This window comes from Heterocephalus glaber, unplaced genomic scaffold (genome assembly GCF_053883595.1).
Source record: "Heterocephalus glaber isolate CG9 unplaced genomic scaffold, H.glaber_assembly_v1.0 deba00001577, whole genome shotgun sequence".
Classification (NCBI taxonomy): Eukaryota; Metazoa; Chordata; class Mammalia; order Rodentia; family Bathyergidae; genus Heterocephalus; species Heterocephalus glaber.
In genome coordinates, this window is record NW_028258358.1 from 12,943,672 (window position 1) to 12,965,398 (window position 21,727).

The 21,727-nt window shown below is 31.7% G+C and overlaps 1 protein-coding gene across 22 annotated transcripts in view; it reads right to left on the reverse strand.

Annotated features, from left to right (window-relative positions):
- Mycbp2 (MYC binding protein 2) overlaps positions 1-21,727 on the reverse strand; it is a 294,048-nt gene that overhangs the window by 155,905 nt on the left and 116,416 nt on the right. For 12 of the 22 annotated variants that reach the window (XM_087192942.1, XM_087192950.1, XM_087192949.1 and 9 more), the window contains 10 exons: positions 20,828-20,919; positions 18,084-18,260; positions 16,469-16,552; positions 14,649-14,745; positions 12,504-12,696; positions 11,760-12,034; positions 8,444-8,665; positions 5,673-5,864; positions 3,419-3,625; positions 2,476-2,607 (listed from right to left, as the gene is read on the reverse strand). In XM_087192942.1, coding sequence (XP_087049068.1) covers positions 2,476-2,607; positions 3,419-3,625; positions 5,673-5,864; positions 8,444-8,665; positions 11,760-12,034; positions 12,504-12,696; positions 14,649-14,745; positions 16,469-16,552; positions 18,084-18,260; positions 20,828-20,919 — 1,671 coding nt within the window. The remainder of the gene's footprint in view (positions 1-2,475; positions 2,608-3,418; positions 3,626-5,672; positions 5,865-8,443; positions 8,666-11,759; positions 12,035-12,503; positions 12,697-14,648; positions 14,746-16,468; positions 16,553-18,083; positions 18,261-20,827; positions 20,920-21,727) is intronic. The other 10 variants (XR_015443710.1, XM_004845227.4, XM_087192946.1 and 7 more) reach the window with 2 other exon arrangements.

A 21,727-nucleotide genomic window follows, 5' to 3' on the forward strand; every position in this document is an offset into this window, starting at 1 on the left:
ACCAATAGTGCTACTAGTTCCTGTTCTAATCACACTGATAGAATATTAGCCATCATAAAACATTCTAATCATGCTTTTCCTTCATGAATTTAAATCTGGAAAAAATTTTAAAATGAAAAAAACTGCTGCGGGCTGAGCCTGTAGATGGCCCTTCTTCTCTTCCCTACTTCCTTTCTCCTCCATAGATTAGACAGTCTAACAGTCTGTTTGCCTACGATCCTGGATGGCACAGCCCCAGGAGACAGTTACATTGAGTATCTTTGTTCCTTTTCTGCACATACCCCTGATCATGAGACAATCACTTTCAGCCTAGGCCACGTGGGCCACGTGGCACTAGTTACCCCACCTTCCCACACTGTAAATAAAGACCACACTGGATGCCAGGTGGCTATTAGCTCATCAGGCTATGATCCCACCTGGTCCCAGCTATAAAGTATAATTTTGGTATCCTTCTTTCTTGTTGTTTTCCAAATTTCTTCATTTTCCACCCCTCTCCCTGGCTCCTGACCCTACTCTGAATGGGTCGTGCAAAAAATAATAGTAAGTCTACTAATCTTTTTATGGGGGGTAATGGAGATTGAATTCAGGGCCTTTGCATGGAGCTACATCTCCTTCAACACTCCCCCTCCTCCTTTTTTGAGACAAGTTCTCCTTAAATCAGTAAGTTGCCTGGGCTAGGCTTGAACTTGAAACACTCTTGCTTCAACTTCCTTAAGTACAGGGATTATAGGTGTGTACCACCATGCCCAGCTAAATCCATTCTATTTTTGTTTGGGGAGATATTCAGAGACAAAGACAGACAAGGCAGACAGACATGGGGAAAATATCAATAAGAAAATAATTTTACAGAATATGATGCACTGTACATTGAAAATGTGAGTTATATATATTCATATTTTATGACCCATGATATAAACTTCATAAAAAAGACTTTTTAGTTTTTCAATACCTCAACTTTTTGATGAAATCTCTAATGATCTTACTGTTTTATAATGAAATTTATTCCAGATGAACTCAAATATACCTAATGTTATTTTAATAATAATTTATTTAAAGTAAATTTTGTTTTGCTAAATAACTTTAATAGGATTAACTGTTAAAACAACTTTTTAAAAGGAGTTTTGGCATAAGAGGAGGACAAGGACTAATATGTATTTAGTTTCCATACTATACTAGAAACAGAAGCCTGCTTTATTTCTTTTTTTTCCATTAAGTTTATTGGTACATTTCAAGTATAAAATACAGTTACATTCATCATTGGGATCTTGTACCATTACATGAGTATCTTGGTTCTTATTTTTTTCCCCAGTCCCCTGCCCTCCCTTCACCCCCTCTGCCCTTCTCTATTTGCAAAGACTTTGTTTCCATTTTTTTCCTTTTCTCTTCTCTTTTCTTTTCCCTTTTTTCCTTTCCCCTACCCCTCCCACTTCCCTTGCTCCTATAGACCTTTTCTTCCTATTACACAATTATCAATTATACATTTGTTTTTGCACTTTATTAAATTCTTTTATTGGTACATTATAGGTATACAACACAATTACATTTCTCATTGGGAACTGTACCTTTACATAATGCATCTTGGTTCCTCACTGGAGGAAAGATAGATAGCCTCTTTAATAAATGGTGCTGGAAAAACTGGGCTTCAACTTGCCAAAGATTAAAACTAGACCTATATCTCTCACCATGCACTAAACTACAATCAAAATGGATTAAAGATCTAAATATTAAAATAGAAACTCTGAACCAGTTGGAACAGAGGTTAGGTAGAACCATTGAAGACATTGGTGTAGGAAAAGATTTTATGAACAAAACCTCAGTTGCCCGTGAACTAGCACAATCAATCAACAAGTGGGATCTCTTCTTATTAAAAGGCTTCTGTATAGCAAGAGAAACCATCAGCAGTGTGAAGAGACAACCCACAATGTGGGAAAAAATCTTCACGGGCTCTTCCTCAGACAAAGGTCTAACCTCTTGAATCTATAAAGAACTTAAAAAGATCAGACCTCCCAAATTTAAAGACCCAATCCAAAAATGGGCATCTGAAATGAACAGACATTTCTCAGACAAAGAAGTAGAAATAGCAAATAAATACATGAAAAAATGTTTATTTCTATTATTTAATCTAATCTCCACAATACTACAATACAGATATTATGCCTCTTAATCTACAAATCAGGTTCTAAGTGATAAAATGGTGACTTTCCAAGGTCTTAAAGCTAAGATGTGGAAAAGCAGGTATCTTAAAGATAGGTTTGATTCTAAAACCTAAAAATTCTTCCTACTGTACCAGATTTTAAGAGACACCGTCAAAAATGGAATACAATATAGTATGAAATCCATAAATTTTTGAAGCACCACATAAAAGATTACTTAGAAATAGCCATATCTAACAATGAAAATTCATGGAATAATTTTCACTATTTTCAACAATATAATATTATTTCTTATTTACAACAGAAACATGGTAGAAATTACCTTTAAAGGAACAACTTTGTCAAGTCTGATTTCAGCTATGTCACTGGGTGAATCATCTGTTGTGTAAGTGCCTTTGACTAATTCTAGAGATGTCCATCTGTGGGAATGAGTTGAATCTCCTACATGTTCACTCTAATGAGGACATCAAAATAAAATTCATCAGACTGTTAATTTTCTTGTACAAACGATTTCAATTTGTAGTTATTGTTGTTAAGCCCTTTATTTCCTTGCACATAAAATTAACTATTAGCATTTCCTCATAAATACTAATGAGAAACTTCTGGTACTCTAAATCATTCTAATCTGATTTCTTGAAGAAATTATAACATAAACAGACTATTCTTATTTGTTGTCTTTATTCCTTCTTCAGAACAACAGCACTTATATAGTTTAATGAAGTAGAGAATTCAAACTGATTGTATAAAAAAAGCAAGTGATAAATTGCTATTTATTAGGAAATGATTTATATACTTTCTATCCTATATTAATAATTGAAAACTCAGGCATTTTAATAATTTAGGGAATATAAAAAAGTACAGCTAAATCATTCAAATCCTATCTTTACTAAGATTTCTTTATAACAACATAATAACTATATAACCACTGAAGAAAGTAATATTTATTTGAACACTGTTTTTGTTCTTGAAAAATAACAATTGCTAAAAAAATAATCACTCAAAAGTTGCAACCAGAGAGACTTAGCTATCCATTGTTTCATCTTTAATTTCACTTAAAATCTTTCTTTTTCTGACAGTGGAAAAAATATGACGAAGGAATGATCCAAGATGACACAGTCAGGTAAAATCACTCTTTTCACTTTAAGATTGTTCACACACAAGTGATCTGCTAAATCATCAGATCTGGACCCAATATACTAAGACAATGTCATTGTCCTGATAGACAGCCCACACAGCAGGACGAAGGATATGAGAGTGATACTTACATCATCAACCAACACCTCTAATTCATATTCATGAATCCCACCTCCTCCATAGACAGAGAAACCAACCACAACTATTCCAGGTTTGTCTACTGAAAAGCAGATTGCATCAGGGGACCCATTCCCAGTGTTCCAACTTCTTCCTTGACTGGTCTTTGTGAATCTGTTAGCACTGGCTTTTACAGAGTGAAGAGAATTAAGTCCATCAACCTGTAAACATAAGCAATTACATCAGTAGTTTGTGCCTTAGTGCTATGTAGTTACACACTTGTAACAAAACTAGCCAAAGGTTTCCAAGAGGTCTTATAAAACAATTTATATTTTTAACAAGCTGTTCAAATCTTCCTAAAAGTATATTGTACTGAGATTAAACCATAATAAAATTTTCTCATTATAAAGCCATAAAGCCATGTTACTTGACAGTATTTTAGTTTCAGATTTCTTAATTTACAATTTCAGAGCTAAAAATTTGTATCAGTCATAACACAAATGTCACTTTAAAAAGTTAACAAAAGTTTAATCAACATTTTACAGACTAGTTTTCAAACTACACTACCCAGAGCTCTAGGAACACTAAAGACAGATACATAAAGGAGATGTTTCCATCTTCAAAAAGATCATCTTTCTCTTGATGAGTTTCCAAGCATTTTATTTGAAGAAAATGGCCTGTTTCCTAAGTCTGAATATCACTAATGTATATAATGATATTTTTATAACTTAGCAATCAGTATACAGATATATAATTATACACAAATACATAATCTCACTATTTACAGTCTTTCATTAAAGAGGATCAGAGAACTTATTTTGATTTGAAACAAGCTTTTTTTACTTTAAAAACTTTCTAATCTAAGCTAGCCACAAAAATGTGGAAGATTTGAGAAGAAACTCTAAAAATACATGATTTGCAAATTTTACTGAAATAAAGAAATGTGGAAATGTAAGCTAAGAACTTTGGGAACTCCTATGATCATTAAAGAGGCACCCTGCAACTTGGGGCACTTGTTTTCATTAGAAAGGCAAGTTCACAGGGTTTAACGCTTTACTAATACTGGACAAAGACCTAAATTATATATCCTTGCATCCTCTATGGTCTACTATAAAAGAGATGCATATTACAGGCTGAATGAATATTAAAAAAAAATTAAAGATTTCCCAACAGGGGTTTTAGTGGCCTCTTAGGTGAAAGCTAACCAAGGAACCTAGAAAATGCTTCCAAAGGAAGATAGTAAAATTTGCTCAGGTCTATGTAATCATTCAGAAAGTCTGAAAACTAAATTGTCACTACAGGTAAGGAAAAAGTATAGATTGATGGGTTAAATAGTTTCTAAAATAAACTTGTAAACAAGAAAAAGCAAAGATAAGTAATTAGAAAATAAAACAGAAAAGTTTCTTGGCAAGAAATTTGAGAGCTGGGACCACCGGATATTTGTTGGTTATTAAACATTCATTTGGACAGTATATTTCACATTAAGACATGGTTCTGAAAACCAATCTATAGTCTGTATTTTGGGGGAAAAACAGAAATCAAGTTCAGTCAAAACATTCAGGTAAGTTACCAAAATAAGGCAGTGAAATAGAGAAAAATAATGTTACTTTATAAAATGCAAAAGCATTTAAAAATGTCTCAAAGTGATTTTCTTAAATAATAATCTTTGATACTTTAAAAATTCTGTGAGAGTAGCTGAACAAGGAGAAGTTATTGAACTGTACATATAAAATGATTAGAATGATACATTTTATATTATGAATATTTTACCATAATTTTAAAAATCATGACATAAGTGAGACAAAAATTATTCCCATTTTCCATATATATTTGTCTTGGATCAACTTAGCAAGAAGAGCAAAAGTTTGAACCTCTTTGCATTTTCTACATCTTGTGTTCATTATTAGTAGCCTGATTTCATAACATTGTTCATTATCCATGAATGGAACTATTTTCAATTTTATTGGGGTATGGAAGTGGAGTTGTACAATTGGGCCCATGAGAACTTCGTCTAATAGGAAAATAGATACTTTACATTACTGTGAGATTCTAAGTAAATTGAGAAGGGTACAAAAGCAGATAAGAGCAGACAAAAGATACCAGGAAAGCCAAAAAAAGTTAAATATTAAGGGTTATTTTAAAGAAAAAAATGCAATGGTATTGCTGACCTGTTTTGAAATTACTTTTCATAATGTCAAAACACATGAAAAAATCTGTGGTAATTTTAAATATGTGCTCATTATCCAGACTCAAAATATGGCTTGCTACCTCGGATCCCAGGGCAGATGCAGTCAGTTCACTGACAATACTCGCCAGCAATCCACAGGTGTTAGAGACCAAGTGGGAGGAGAAGAGTTCGTTTTCTCTTCTCAGGCTGTTCCTGACTGGTAGCACAACAATAACGAGCATTTTCTCTAGCACTTCACGGAAGCTGGTCATTCCTGAGATATTCTCTTCACTCTGTTGGTGAGAAGAGAAAGTCGCAATGTATTGCTTACCTTTCCTTTCCTTTCCATGATTACTCAATAGCAAAATCTTGTCTTTTTTACATGACCCCCTTAAAATTCAGTTCTGAATTAGGACCTATTTCTACAAATCTATCCAGTTGTATGTGGAGCTACTGTATCTGCTTTTCATTTAGAAGCTCATTTTTTTAAATTGTCTTTTTGTATCATAAAAGTACCACACATATAGGTAGTGTTTGTGTTTTTATCAGCTTTTAGCCATTTTCATGTACTATTTAATTTCTTAGTCACAATCCTGTATGACAGACAGAAAACTATTCCCACTTAAAACTCTTTCTATAGACAAGGTGTCAATGTGAGATAATTCTTTTTAGAATATATAGAGGCAAAGCAACTCTACATAGTCTGCAAATCAACTTTCTAAGAAACTCCTTTTGTACATGCATGTAATCCTAGGGTGCTTTTTAACTACTACTATATTAAATTTCCAAAGGGAGATACAATTCTAACCTTTGCCAGTGAAAATATGACAAAAAATCAGAATTCCATTAAAGATTAAAAAAAATATTTTCTAGAAATGGAAAGGAGTTTTAGCTGATATCCAGCATGAAAACTATTTATCTCCTTTATTATCTTCTATATCTTTTGGCCTGCTATGGACACAGGAGTAACATCAGGAGACCATACTAACAAACCAACCTTTCAGTTTTACTATAGGATCAACTTGGATCTAATTCTAATTTTTTCATAGTCTCTCAACTTTTTCTGTGTAATCAGGTAAATAATTTGGTACAAATGAAAGCTGATACTAGCTTTCTAAAAGGTCTGGCAATTTGTAATGAACCCTTAACCTACTTTCTTTTGACTTAAGAATTTTTCTATACCTAAAGATTTATATTGGGAAAATAATCATGAATATGTACGAAAATTAAAGCAATGATATTTTCAGCATCATTTAAAATACTGAAATACTAATTCCGTAATGTGCATTAAAAAGACAGTGGGAAAATATATTAACCACAACATATCTTCATAGTCTAATTTTATTTTTTCTTCATAGTCTAATTTTAACACAGACACAAATATATAACTACTATTAATAATCATTACATGTTGTTAGTTCTCTAAATTAAAAACATTTACTATATATTTTTAAAAAATTACCAAACTAAAGAGATTTCCAAAAGAAAATGTCCAATTACTCAGAATTCTAATATCCATAAATATTTTGATTTTCAGTACTCTCTTCTAATAAAGAGCCTTTTGCATACCTTTTTTATATACCTCACTATTATATACATATATACACTTTGGTTTCCAAATTTTATTTAAAATTTTTAAAAAATTGTTTTGATATTAAGTATCACTATACTTCTTTATAATGGCTGAACCACATTCTATCAAGTTATACCTAATTCAGCTATTTTGTTCAGTGATAAACAAGTCTCTAATAAAAGTTTCCAATTTTCCTTTTATTAAAGTATACATATAGCTTTAATCTTCCATATATTCTTTTAGTTTTCTGTGAAAACACTCATAATGCATACTAACAAAATAGTAATGCATTTTCTAAAAAATTACGTTGGTTTTAGAACCCCAATTCAAGGGCTATATTTTTATTCCTGTCTCAATTAAAATTATCATAAATAATAGGTATACAATAAATACTTGCTAAAAGACTGAAAGAAAAAGATTATTTAGATTAATTACATAATGGCATGAACCATCTATAAAATTAATGCTTCTTCACAGTCTCATCAGCATAGAAATTTGAGATAAAAAAATTACTTTTTCCTAATTTTCTACAAATGGATCAATACTTCAATATTATTTCATTCTATTATCATTTTTATTTCTGTTATTGAAATTTTTTCATAATTTTCTGTTGCTTTAGTCAATAGAAAACTGTCACTGTATAGTAATTAGGATAACTTTTATTTCTTTTTCACGTTTACAGTCATTCTCATCAAGTAGATAGTAAGTATATAGTTTCATGTGTACCTTTAATTTTTTTCTATAATGCTTTCTAATAAACTGGAAGCAGATATTAAGCAATATTTTGTATGCCTAGTGTTTTAGTGCTAATTTTAACATATCAAAATTTTATACAAGATGTTTTAAAAGTTCTTTATTTCCTTATCATTCTGTCTTTGAAATTTAAAATATTACATTAGAATACAAGAAATTGCTTATGGTATCTGCAGCTTAATTTCAAATAATACATCAAAAAGAAAACACACAAGTCCTGCCTACCATACATAAGGTCCTAGGTTCAATCCTCAGCACAGCAAAACCAAAAAATGATACAAAACAAAAAACAAAACAAAACAACAATACTGAATAACTTGGATTTTTTATTGGTGATTATTCAAATTAAAACATTAAGAGAAAAAGGATCCTCATTTTATAGGCAAATAAGAGAATTTTTAAAAAATCACCTCTTCTTATGAAACAGAAAATCATTTGTTAAATAATAATTTACTTACCAATACAGAAGAAAAAACATCAAGCTAAAAATAACTCACTTTACAGTATAATTGCTTCATTATGAAAGAGATTTCAGAAAAGACCTACCTGGCTGAGTTTTTCCATATGTGTGACCAAAAGAGGAAAACGATGAACCAGTGTTGAGTCATTTTCTGTGCTAACTTGCTTAACAATTGATCTTAGCAGTACTTCTCCATCGTAAGCAATAGGGAAAATAGAAGTCAGCTTAACAGAAGTGTGACACAGAGCCGACATAACAGCTGCGAGGAGTCGGCTACTTGATGTCTTGAAGTTTGCTTCTTGAATATCCTTTAAAAAAAAATGCCCCCCAACAGTCCCAAAGAAATACTGCATCAGTATAACCCAAGTTTCTGAATATATATGAGGTAGTAACTGTTTAAATCGTACCAAAATTTTCTATCATTCAGTCACTGAAATTGTTTTGTTACAGGATAATATCACATCAAGGCCTTAAAACACAATTAAGTCACTATCCAATGAAGACAGAAAACAGTAAATTATATATATACACAGATATGTAAAATATTTATATATCCATTTATACATCTATCTCTATATCTATTAGTATATGTACATATATATCTCCACTCAAAATCACAGCTCTCTTTAGCACTATTTTCAAATTTTTACTCTTATACTATTTAAGGCATTTCCAATAAGCACTGAAAATTTTCAAATAATAAAGTGATGCAAAATTGTAATTCCGTACAACTACTACAACATTTCAGTAAGGTTCTAAAATTATGCTACCACATTCCACAGTTAATCCCTAAGGAAAATATCTTCTCCCAAAGAAAATATTAAATATTAAAAATGTATCAATACAGGGCATCTTAATTCACAAAAATCATGTATGCATTATTTAATTCATCAAATATTTGTGGTACAAAGTCAAGCATAAAAAGTCACATTCTACTCCATATATTGAAGCAATTCTTGCTAAATTCAGCCTGTTCAACAGCAAAGGAATAAAATAAGTTTCAACTGGTATAGTTGAGAGTGAGAGAATAATTAATTTATTCTCTAGTGTAGACAATTGTTTGCCCCAGGAAATAGAGTGATAAAATACAGTACCCTGCTATATGGATCCATGTTGCTGGAGAAGCCATGGTGATGGTAGTGAATTGGGGTGGGTGGGGCTGAGTGTTGAGGTGAGGTTAGGAGTTCTGTACAGTGTTGTATAAGTGTGAAAGCCCTTGGGCCTTGTTCCAAATTTAGGGGAACATTCATTATTTTACTATTAAGAAGGATATCAGCTATAGATTTTTGGTAGATATTCTTATCAGATTGACAAAGTTTCCTTATATCCTAGTTTCCAAAGATGTTTTTGTCACTCAGTAATTACTAATTTTGTCAAATATTTTTTTGGAGCTATTGAGCAGATCATACAATTTGCTCTCTTTATTCGGTTAATTTGATGAATTACACTGCTTTCTAGATGTTAAATTAACTTGTTTTTTCTAAGATAAATTCCAGTCAGGATATATTATCTATATTATAGGATTTGATTTGATAATATTTTAACAACTTCTATGTGCCTGAGTAATCATCATCTACAAATTTTCCTTTAATATATTTGTTAGATTTTGGTATCAATCAGGATAAGATTAACCTCACAGAATGAGTTGGAAAATATTATCTCCTATATTTCCTGAAAGAATTTGAAAAACAATTGCTATTTTTTCTTTCTAAATGTTTAAGAGAATCCATTAACAACAATATCAGGGCACAGAATGTTCTTTGTGGAAAAGTTTTTAATACATTTAATTTTTAATGGATATAAGGCAATTCTGATTTTTCTAATTTTATTGTGTCAGTTTGGGTTGTTATATTTTTGAAAGAATTTGATAAACTTCCTCTAAAGCTGTAAAATTCATTGGCATAAAATTGTCCATAATATTCTCTTAGTATAATATTAATGTTCATCGAACCAACAGTGATATTCCCTATTTCATTTCTGATGATGGTATTCAGTACTTGCTTGCTTCCTTCCCTCCTTCTTTCCTTTCTTCCATGTGCTGGGAATCAAAGCCAGGACAACCCTTTGCCTTTGTCAGCTACATTCATGCCCCTAGTATAGTTTTTTTCTCTTTTGTTCTCAAATAAGGTTGTTAGTTCATGTGTGTGTGTGTATGTGTGTGTTTTTCCTAAGAACCAACTTTTAGTTTTCTTAATTTTGTCTCCATTTTCTATTTCACTAATTTCTGCTCTTTATTATTGTTTTCCTTCCTACTTTTAGTTTGATTGGCTTTTCCATTTGGCTTCTTACAGTAAAGTTTAGATATGGATTTTAAATGTTTTTTCTTTACTAATATAAGCATTTAAGGATATACATCTCTGTAAATGATGCTTTAACTACATCTCACATATTCTAGTATTAGATTTTTATCTTGCAATGTGAAATATTTTTAAATTTATTATGATTTCTCCTTTAACCCACTGATTATTTAAAAGTATTGTCTGTTTCCCAATATTTGGTGCTTTTTCTCAACATCTTTTACTACTAATTTCCAATTAAATTCTATTATAATCTCAAAACAAATTAAAATTTTAATTTTTTAAAATTTTCTACGATTTATTTTATGCACTAATGCAGAGGTAGTGAACCTATGGCACACGTGCCACAGTGGGCCATTTGTTATCACTGAAAACTCTCAAAGGTTCGCCATCACTGCCCTAGTATATGATCTATCTTGATGAACATTCTATGTGTATTTGAAAGTAATATGGAATCTGCAGTTTCATATACTAACTTACAATGTCAATCAGATCAAAGTGGTTGACTACACTGTTCAAATCTTCTATAGCTCTGATGTTTTTTTCTAGTTGTTCTGTTAATTACTAAACAAGGAGCCCTGAACTCTCCAATTTTAAATGTGAATTTGTCTAATTCTCCCTGTAGTTCGGTCATGTTTTCTCCACAGGTGTTTTGAAAGTCTATGATTTGGTGATACACATTTATAAAGTTTATGTTTTCTTCATGAATCAATGAATGAATGATATTAGCATGGTTTTTCACTCCGTCTTCTCTCCTTCCTATTTTTGTGGATGTGGAGGTGTCAAGAACCACTTTTTGGTGCTGTCCTTGTTCTCAAACTCACTATTGTACTTTTTTTCTCTATCACACACTCACCTATAAATTCAAAGGGCAAATGAGCAAATACACAATCATATTTGCCAATTTTATAACTAAACTTGAAAAAGCAATTAAAGAACCAAACAAATTTTTCAACTTTGAAGTCCACATACATCAAATTGACTTTCTAATTATCTTTTCCTAATTTATCTTTTAAAAGCTAAAGAGAGTGGCAGCCACAATTCACTGTCTTGAGTAGTATTCAGCAATGCAGATTTTCAACTATATTTCACAAGCTTAAATTACCTGATCCAAACAATTCAGCAGATCACAAAGGCACGCCCACTGCAATGCAGGAGTTGGGTAGAAAGAATGGAAACATGCAGTAAAAGTATTATGACATTCCTGTAGTACAGCTTCCAGGAGACTCAGAGGTTGACTGAGATATCCTTGAGGGTCATTATCCAGCTTTACCATGCAATGATCAACTCCTTCTGATAAAATTTTTCTCAATAAAGTTCTAGTTTTTCCAATACATTCAGCTAATTTGCTAGTTTCTTCTACAACTGCTTTTCCTGTAGCTTTGATAGAAAAACAGTAAATTCCTAGTTAGTAAAATATTAAATATGAATGGAATAATATGATTCAGTAATTTACTATATGCCTAAATATCATGAATACTTATAACCTACAAATTTAACAATTTAGAGATTAAGTGTGGTCTAAAAATTCTTTTAAAAATTTAAACAGAATTATAAAAAAGAAAATATTGGTTTCGGTATTTAAATCCCAATCAGTTGTTGAAAATACTTCTATTTGACATAACTAAAGAGTATTTAATTTTAGCCCACCATGACTTTTTCTTATCACAATGACACGAAATCTATTTTCTTCTTTACAAGCAAATACAGAAGCATCAGCAATCTGACTTTCTCCCCTCATTTCAGGAGCAGTTGAAAGGCACGTAGTGATCTTTAACTCCTGATCATTACATAAATCTCAAAGTCTTAAATGTTTTCTACCCAAAGTTATTTAAAAAATACATCATACCTGACACTGGGTAAATTTCACAGGTATAGACACGCAATAACCTCAGACAACAGGTACCCACAAAGCGTAGCCTCTCTAAATCTAGAAGGGTAGCTGTGAACTGGAATCCTTTTAATCCTCTAAGTTCTTCAACTCCTAAGACTAAGGTGGTCCAGCTCCAGTGAAGAATACTCAGCAATGATTCAAAACATTCCTAATCCAAAATGTGAAAAAACAGAAAACAATTAGCTCAAATGAAACCATGGCATGCATCAAATGGGAAGATAATACATACAATTTCAAAACTTTACTTTGAACTCTTTAGTGAGTTTTGGTAGCCCAAATAACAGACATTCTTGTAGTTCATTTACTAAATTACCATTAAGAGCATCTCTGAAGTTTGACAAAAAGATAAAATAGATAGGCATTTATAAACACAACATTCTTCAGTTGTTTAACCTACTTAAAAATACATTTTAAAAATTTTCCTGTTCCAACCTATCTAGTGTATCATATAAACAAGGGAAAATAATTTTATAAATATGGTACATGGTTATTTGAAAGGAATATCTAACTCTATATATCACTGTAGTAAAAATTATATATAAATAAGTGTTTTAGTGTTCAGGCAATATCAAATAGCTTATGTTATTTCTACATATTACAATTTAAATAAACTATATGTAGACATAAATTTTTTAATGGTAATATTACTGAAGATAAAAAATGACTAAAATACTAAAAAATCTTTACTTGTATGTTTTAAAAGTTTAGCATATGGGTTTAGGGTGGACTTTCCTTGCAGTTAGTTTTGAAGGTTCTGCAGATTTTGTCATGGTTACATCATGACAGATACTCTGCAAACCTCAGAGCAAGGCACTCTGCTCCCCATCCTTACCAAATAAGACTTCTTATAATAGTAATACCAAAACTCAGAGTTTATAGTTTAACCTTTTAGAGAAATAATGTTTCTTATTTAAAGATTACAAGTACTTAGACATAAATACAAAACAATTATATAGTACAGAAAAAAAATCATGAAAAAAAGACACAATGGAGATCCTTTTTACAATTAAAAGATACCAAACTCATATTAACAAGATGTGAAGGTAAAAAGGAACCACATTCTATTTTTTTTAAGACACATTCTTATAGTCTCTTTCACAAGGAACATTCTGTAAGCTGCCATAGGTTTTTTGGAAGGTAAATTGGACAAAGATATATCAAAATTTAAATAGGCACATTTTCAGTACATAATATGTACAAAGTGTATCAGTAATCAAAGATGCATGCATAGATAGTCATGAAAAAAATGTAACAGAAAAAAATGAGCAACAAATTGGTTCTAAAATAGGAGTAGTGTCGAATAAATGAGAATGTTACTATTCCATAGAAAAATATGTAAACAGAAAATATTGACAAAGAGCCAAATATATTAACAGGAAAACTGTTCATGAGGAGTACTATAAAATGTTTAAAAAGACAGAGGAAAACTGTATCAGAAAAAACAAAAATATTGTATAGCATCATGTGTATATATATATATATATATATATATATATATATATACAACTAGTGTAAGTTTGTGTGTGTTTGTATGTGTAAAAATGGGGCTATATGTAGCTCAGTGGTAGAGCAGTTGCCTAACGTGAACCTAATCCCCCAGCAATGCAACAACAGCAACAAAGAAGCAAGGATGACAATGACGACAATGAAAACACAAAAGGTCTGGAAGGCTATCATAGTCTAAATATAAACAGTACGTACATATGATGATAAGAATGGGGGAAAGAACCTTAATACTGTTTACTTTTAGTAATTCCCTACAACATCTGCCCTATAAGGCACATGTATTAATCTTGTGGTTTTAATAAAGAAAGGGAGGAATTCTTCCTAAGCATTTTACCAAAATGAGAGTATCAGCTACTTTAATAAATCATTTACATAGTGTATTACAGTTAAAAAAGCATTTTATATGCCCTCTCTTATTAGAAATTCATAATACAGCAATGGTACTTATTTAGATAATATAAACATGAATGCAAAAGCAAATCTAACTTCATAAAGCTAAGCTATGATAAATTCTTATAAGAGAGTGGCTAAATTCTAAACATCATAATTAAACAGAATGCTGATTAAAAAGCTAAAAGTTTTAAAATGGCTCACCACTGAAACAGTTCTTGCAAAAGATCTCTTTAAAATATGTACAGGCTCACTGGTTTGCTGTTTGCCTTTTGAAGCACTGCTATCACTGGTTGGAAGTCTAAAGACAGTAGACACATAAAATAATGTTTACAAGTCAAATGATATTTTACAAAATATATACATTTTTGCCCAGTGAAATATTTAAATTATGCATTTGAATTTTTTTTTTGGCTAGGTACAATGCTAATATAGGGCTTTTCTGAAAACATTTTTCAACACTAAATATTTTCTTAGCATTATCTTATCAAGCTGGTAAGGCAGTGTAGTAGAGGCTTTCTCCTCTTGCTAGAGAATATATATATATAATTTATATTGTACAGTAATGCTTCCATTTAATTCTACTATTAAAGATAGTCAAACAGATAGGGATACTCCAATGCAACTTGTTATGTTTAAAGTTATATTTTACAAGTACTGATTACAACAGATTGCATAAAAACCATCAAAAAAATTCCCTCTTTGGAAAAATGAGATTTGTAACATTCACATTCTTTAACTGATTATTAGGAAGGAAGATATGTGAGAAAGAGAATCTCAATGCATGCATACCCATGTTTATAGCAGCACAATTTATAATAGCTAAATCTTGGAAACAGTTCATATGGCCATCAACCAATGAATGGATAAAGAAAATGTGGTGTTTATATACAATGGAGTATTACTCAGCCATAAAGAAGGATAAACTCGAGAAATTTTTAGGTAATGGATGCATCTGGAGACAATAATCTTAAGTGAAGTAAATCAGACACACGTGTTAAAACATACCATTGTTTCTCTTGTGTGAGAAACCCAAAGCATTAAATAAGGAGTAAAATGGAGGATAGATAGTGGGAAGTAGGAAGAACTTGTTCAAATTGGAAGGGGAACAAGGGATGGGGGAGGAGCAAGGGAAGAAAAGGAAAAGGGATTTAAAAACAGAATGGAGGGGAAAAAATGGAACAGAGCTTTTGTAAATGGAGAGGGGAAGGACTGAAGGGAGGGGAAGAGAATGGGAAAAAAACGGATTAAGATATATTATGTACAGATACATATTTCCCATGATTAATGTGATCAGTATGTATGGCAAACATGTACTGATAAAAAATAAAGATTAAAAAAGAAAGAGTGTCATAGTCTAGAGGTATTTCTTGTTTTTTTTTACACTTTAAGGATGACAATATTTTTAGTGAAAGTTTATATCCATTTGAATTCTTCTAACATTGCAGTAATGCTGAGATAGAAAAATAGGTAAAAACTTTCATATATCTGAATTACTGTGAATTAAAATTCTTAAGTCAAAATATAATAAAGCAATTGCTATTTAATATTTTAATTAAAGGTATAAATTTATCAGTAGTAAAGGATTTTCCAACTCATTCCTCAAGATAAAAAACATAAGACTATAATAAACTGATGAAGTCTACATCTAAAGTATTTCTACTATAGTAAACTGATCAAGTATACATCTAAAGTACTCCCCATCCCACTTTAAGACAGATTTTATTAGGTTATAGAATCCTGAAACTGGTAAGAAAATAAAAGACATATTAAAAGAATAAGTTACAAAATATTACTAGAATAATACAAATAATTTTAGTCATTAGGCAAAGTTTAAATGTAATGTAGAAAATGTTTAAAAATATACAAAATGTTAACTAAATTAAATGTCTTTGTTATATTGGCTAATTTCTAATTATGATTTATTGAATATTTCAATAATTTCTTATTATGCCATATATTTTATAATATTCTACCTTATAGCAAAAAACCCCACATTAATTAACTATAAATATGCTAAATACCTGTATAATAACTGAGGTATCTGGCCAGCATTAACATCTGTACCATTATTTGATTTCTTTGAACTCTTAAACTGGAAAACCACCCTAGGAAGAGAAAAAAAAAAAAAGATAGCAAAAGTGACAATCTAGGATTCATTAAAGAAATTAAGGAATCGACAATGATGTTTTCAAACCTTATGTTAATAAAAATTATTTATTCTTTAATGAAAAAAGTAAAAAGGTACTGTCCTGAACTTAACTCGGTTAATCAGCAAATAAAGCAACTAAGCCTGAACAGCAACAACTTCTAGGCGAGTAGCTATCCCATTCCCAACCAGACCAACAGCTCGGTTTTCAGCACAGCAGTAAACTTTTAACATAAACTTCCACTTGCCAAATATATAGAATCAACCTGACTTGATGTGTTACAGGCATCAGCCTCAAACTGCCATGATACTGTATGTATGACTGAACTACATATAGAAACCACACAGTCTAGGATCAAAGCAGTCTCCTCACTTTTAGCATACAATCTTAGAGTAAGTTGAAAGGGATACACAGAATAACAGATTAATTTTCCTTCAAGCAGTCTCCTTGAATATTCAACAGCATGGAACACATCTCAAAAATCAATTGGTTTTTATGTTTTCTTGTTCTGTTTTATCATGTTTTTTTCATCTAAACCAAAATGAAATATACTATTACATTAACTCCTATCCATTTCAAATAGTTAATAAACTGAATATCTCTTCTAAATGATAGTTCTATGGGACATATGAATCAGAGTAACAGTACAAAGAATGCTTATTTAGAGTCAACAGATCCCAGGACCAGTCACATGGTAATCACATGAATCTGGGCAAATCATTTTTGTTTCTCTAGTCCTTTAAGTTCAAAATAGGATTAATAACTGCTTCACAAAATTGTTGAGGGCATCAAATTAGTCTATACAGTACATGAAGGTAGTAAAATGTTCCTACATTTCATTAAAACAATGTCTCATACTACAAAAGGTTTCCAATTTATAAATTGTTTATATGTGCTGTTAAATTTAATTGCAAATGTGTTTTCTTTTATGGCTCCAAAATCCTCACTAATCCTTGACAGCTTCCTCTATAATTCCAAATTTGGTAATAAAACTTTTTTTTTTGGTATGGGGCAGGGTGGGGGGGATTGAACTTGGGACCTTGCGCTTGTGAGGCAGACAGCGGCACCACTGAGCTAAATCCCCAGCTGGTAATAAAACTTTTAAAAAATTTAAAATCTAGAAATATATACAAATACTATCACATAAGAACAAAGAACAGCAGTCTTAATAATTACCCCCAGGTTCTTTCTAAACCTTAATTTGACATATGTGGCTATATGGCATATGAAGTTACCTAAAGTTAAGTTTTAGTAATTATATTATGCTCTTGGTATGCTTAGTCATACGAAGCACTTATCTTACTTAATGAAAGTCCTCTGAGCTTTCCAAACATTATACAAACAAAAATGAGAGGTGCTGGGCCGGAGATTTAGCTCAGTAGTTTCGCCACCTGCTGCGCAAGCGCAAGGACCCAAGTTCGATCCCCGGTACCAAAAAAAAAAAAAAAAAAATGAGAGGTGCTTATGTTAAATTCAACATTCTGCTTACCCATCATCTGTGGTAATAGAAGCTTGTCCATGTGATCCACAGTCACTGCTGGGTCCTGACACTCGAGCCCATGCTACATACCACCAACCAGCTTGCAGGAGAACTGGTTCATCAAACATCATTGCATATTTTTCTCTGGGAAATATTAGTGAGTCAAAGACAATGCCTTTGCACTTCCTTGTCAGATTTTAAAAAAAATTCTTTTTAATAAAAATCATGAAATTAATTATACTTTAAGATTCTCTTTAGATAATAATTAAAACACTATTTTTGAAAAGTCAGGACACAAAGACAAATAGCAGCTACTTGTGTTATAGTGATAGAACTGTTTCTTTTCCCTCTTCCTGAATTCTATAACATGCTTAAATCTTGTAAATCTTTCATATTAAAATAAGGCAAATATTTTTAGATTAATGCTTTAAAAAGCATGTAAATTTTGCAGAAAATGAAAATTTGAACTTTAGTTTTAAAATTATTTTATTCAGAGTAAGTGTTTTTTGAGGTAGCGTGTTTGGAAAATGGCCCTGGAGCCAAGTGACTGGTTGGAGCACTGGTTTTGTGACTTGCTAACTGGTGGACTTTGGGCATATTGCCACATTCTCTCTGTACCTCCATTTCTTTATCTGAAAACAGGTGAAAATAATGCTTAGTTCATTCAGTTGTTCTAATGATTGAATTAATTCAGATAAACTGTTCGAAACTGAGGATTTCACACTAAATAGACCAAAATGTTTATGAATTTAGGAGAGGAAATAGAGGTGTAGCTCAATGGAACAGCACTTGCCTATAATACATGAAGCCCTGGTTCCATGGCTAGCACCAACCCCCCATAAAAAAATAGGGGCGAAAACTCAGATATAGATCGAGAAATCAAATTATAAGCAAATTAAGCAAAGTTCTAGGTAATAGAGTAGAAGGAATTGGGTTTTAAGTGGGACTGAGGGAATAAAGAGCATTTAAGGAAAGAAGAGAATATTATATGTTAATAAATGAACCTGCAGAGATAAAAATGTTCAAGAGAGGTTCAGGAAACAGTAAGGTGTCCTGTTTTGTTAGTGATAGGTGGAGAAGAGTAATAAACTGAAAGTCAAAAAGATCTTAATGTTGTTACCCTTAAGAGTCTAGGCTAATGAAGAAAATCTAGATGATTCCCTAAGCATGAAACTATACCCTGTATCTGACTCATAGTCACATGTTCAAAAATAAATGTTAGCCAGGTATAGTGGTATATCTCTGTAATCCCACCACTCCGGGAAGTTGAGGCAGGAGGATCACAGGTTTTGGCCCAGCATGGGCAACTTAGCAAGATAAAAAATAAATTTTAAGAAATGAATAAAAAAAATTAAAAGTGAGGAGGATGCTGGGGATGTAGGTCAGTGCAAAGGCTCTGGATTCAATTCCCAGTACAAAATACATACATACATACATACACACACACATACATAAAATAAATGTCAATGGCTTATTAAGGCTTGGTGAAATTAACTAATATTAACTAACTGACTTTCCTGAAACTCCCCCTTATATTGATTTGTATAAAACATTAAAGATTACTAAAAAATACCTTGCGATATTAATGCCTAAAGTGAAGAAACAGTCAGAATTTTCTTTAGATTCATTCTTAGATTCTCAAAAGTATGTATCTAGCAAAAGAAAAATTAATGCCTTCTTATCATCCTTATTTCAGAAAATATTTTTATTTTCACCAGCAAAAAGCCTATACATACTCCACAACATTTTCTTAAAATAATTATTAGGAAGTATAGTGTACTACCATCACTTCAAGGCTGTTTGTATTTTTTCCCATCATAATATTCCCTGACTCTAATCACTAACCTGTCAGAGCAGTGCTGAGATAACTCCTAGGATTACATAGAGGACTGATGTCTCATCTTATATAATGAACCTTCATAAATAAACACACTGATTTTAGTAAGCTCCCAAAAACCTTCAGTGATGCTGATACCCTAATGCATTATTTTACTACTGGCATGATATCAGGGTACACAGGTGATCTGAATTGTGCCCTACTATGACTATTGACACCATCATTACGAATTTTCATGACAGTGGCTATATCATATGGCCAAGGTGTGTAGTAGCCTCTACCATCTAGATTTGTGTAAGTACTCTGTCTGAGTTTTGCACAAGGACAAAATCACCTAACAAACCATTTCTCAGCCCATCCCTGGGTGAGGCATGACTGCATTTTATTTATTTTATGACTAGCAATCACTAGAACAATAGCATATTAGGTGTTGTCTAAGAGACACAGGAAAAATGTGTGCAAAATATATGTATATTTCCATTTTATCTTCAATGTTGAATCAGCTTATCTTGTTAAATAATACCATGAAGAATATTACTTTTAATTCAGCAGCATCATTAAAAATGACACTTGCATTCTTCTAATACAGTTATATGCTATGTAATGATGTTTTAGTAAAAAAGAGACAATGCACAGGATAGTAGCTATACCCTATGGCCAAACTGTGTAGTAGGCTATACCATCCAGGTTTGCATAATTACACTCCATGATTTTTGCACAAGGATGAAATCACCTAATGGCACATTTCTCTGCAGAATTCCACCCTAGGTTAGGCATGACTGCATATAATTTAATTTCTCAAGCACATACATAGAAGATTATTTAAAGTGCCTTTTAAAATTATATTTACACTTTATAATAAATTTAAAACTTTAACTATGTAAGAATTATACTGAATAAAGAGCAAAATTTTTACCTAGCAGCACAGTCATAAGCCAACACATCAGTCTCTGCAAGAAGGTCCCCATCAGTTTCATGGTCTCCTCCATCTGGACCCAACTCAAATAGCTGGGGAAAAAGAAAAACAATTTTTCCCACTCATTCATTTGTAAATCTACCGAAAAATGTGTTTATAATTTTGTGAGCATCTAATACGCAATGAAGTATACAGAAGGTAAAAGTAATGTGGCATGGAAAAAGGAAAGATGTAAAGCATGAAAAAATGGTTATACAAAAAGGAACCACAAGGGCTGCAGATTTAGCTCAGTGGTCTCGTCAGTGGTCCCTTGTGCTGCCTCGCAAGCACAAGGTCTCGAATTTGATCCCCAGTACAAAAAAAAAAAGCAACCACAGTCTGAATAAGGCAAAAAGAGAAAAGATTTCAAATGGGAAATGTTTATGAGATTAAGTGAAAATAAAGGCAAATTATGAGGGAAGAATTTTTTAAATAGATTGTTTTTTAAAAAGCCTTTTTTCTCTGGAGAATTACAGTAGGTGAATTACAAGAAAGTCAGATAAAATATTAAAATGTACTGGACAAGTACTGGGCTAAGTGTCTAAAATTTTTGGTTATATGCTGTTGACTTGGAAATCTGTCTCCAGCCTGGATCTTCATCTCAACAGTCACTGAACAATGCCCTTCCCCACATAACTTGATCTTGCTATTTCTAAAATTATTCATCTTTTCCTTTTCTTGCCTTCCTTGGTCTGATTGCTCATCCTTTCATTCACCCGATCACTCAGGCAAAAACCCTAAAATAATCCTTTTTTCTGTATTTTTCTGTCATCATTCTATCTATTCTATTCACCAATGCAATCATAACCCTATTGCTGGCTGAAACACTGCAATGATGACTAGTCTTCTTAGATCTCTTGT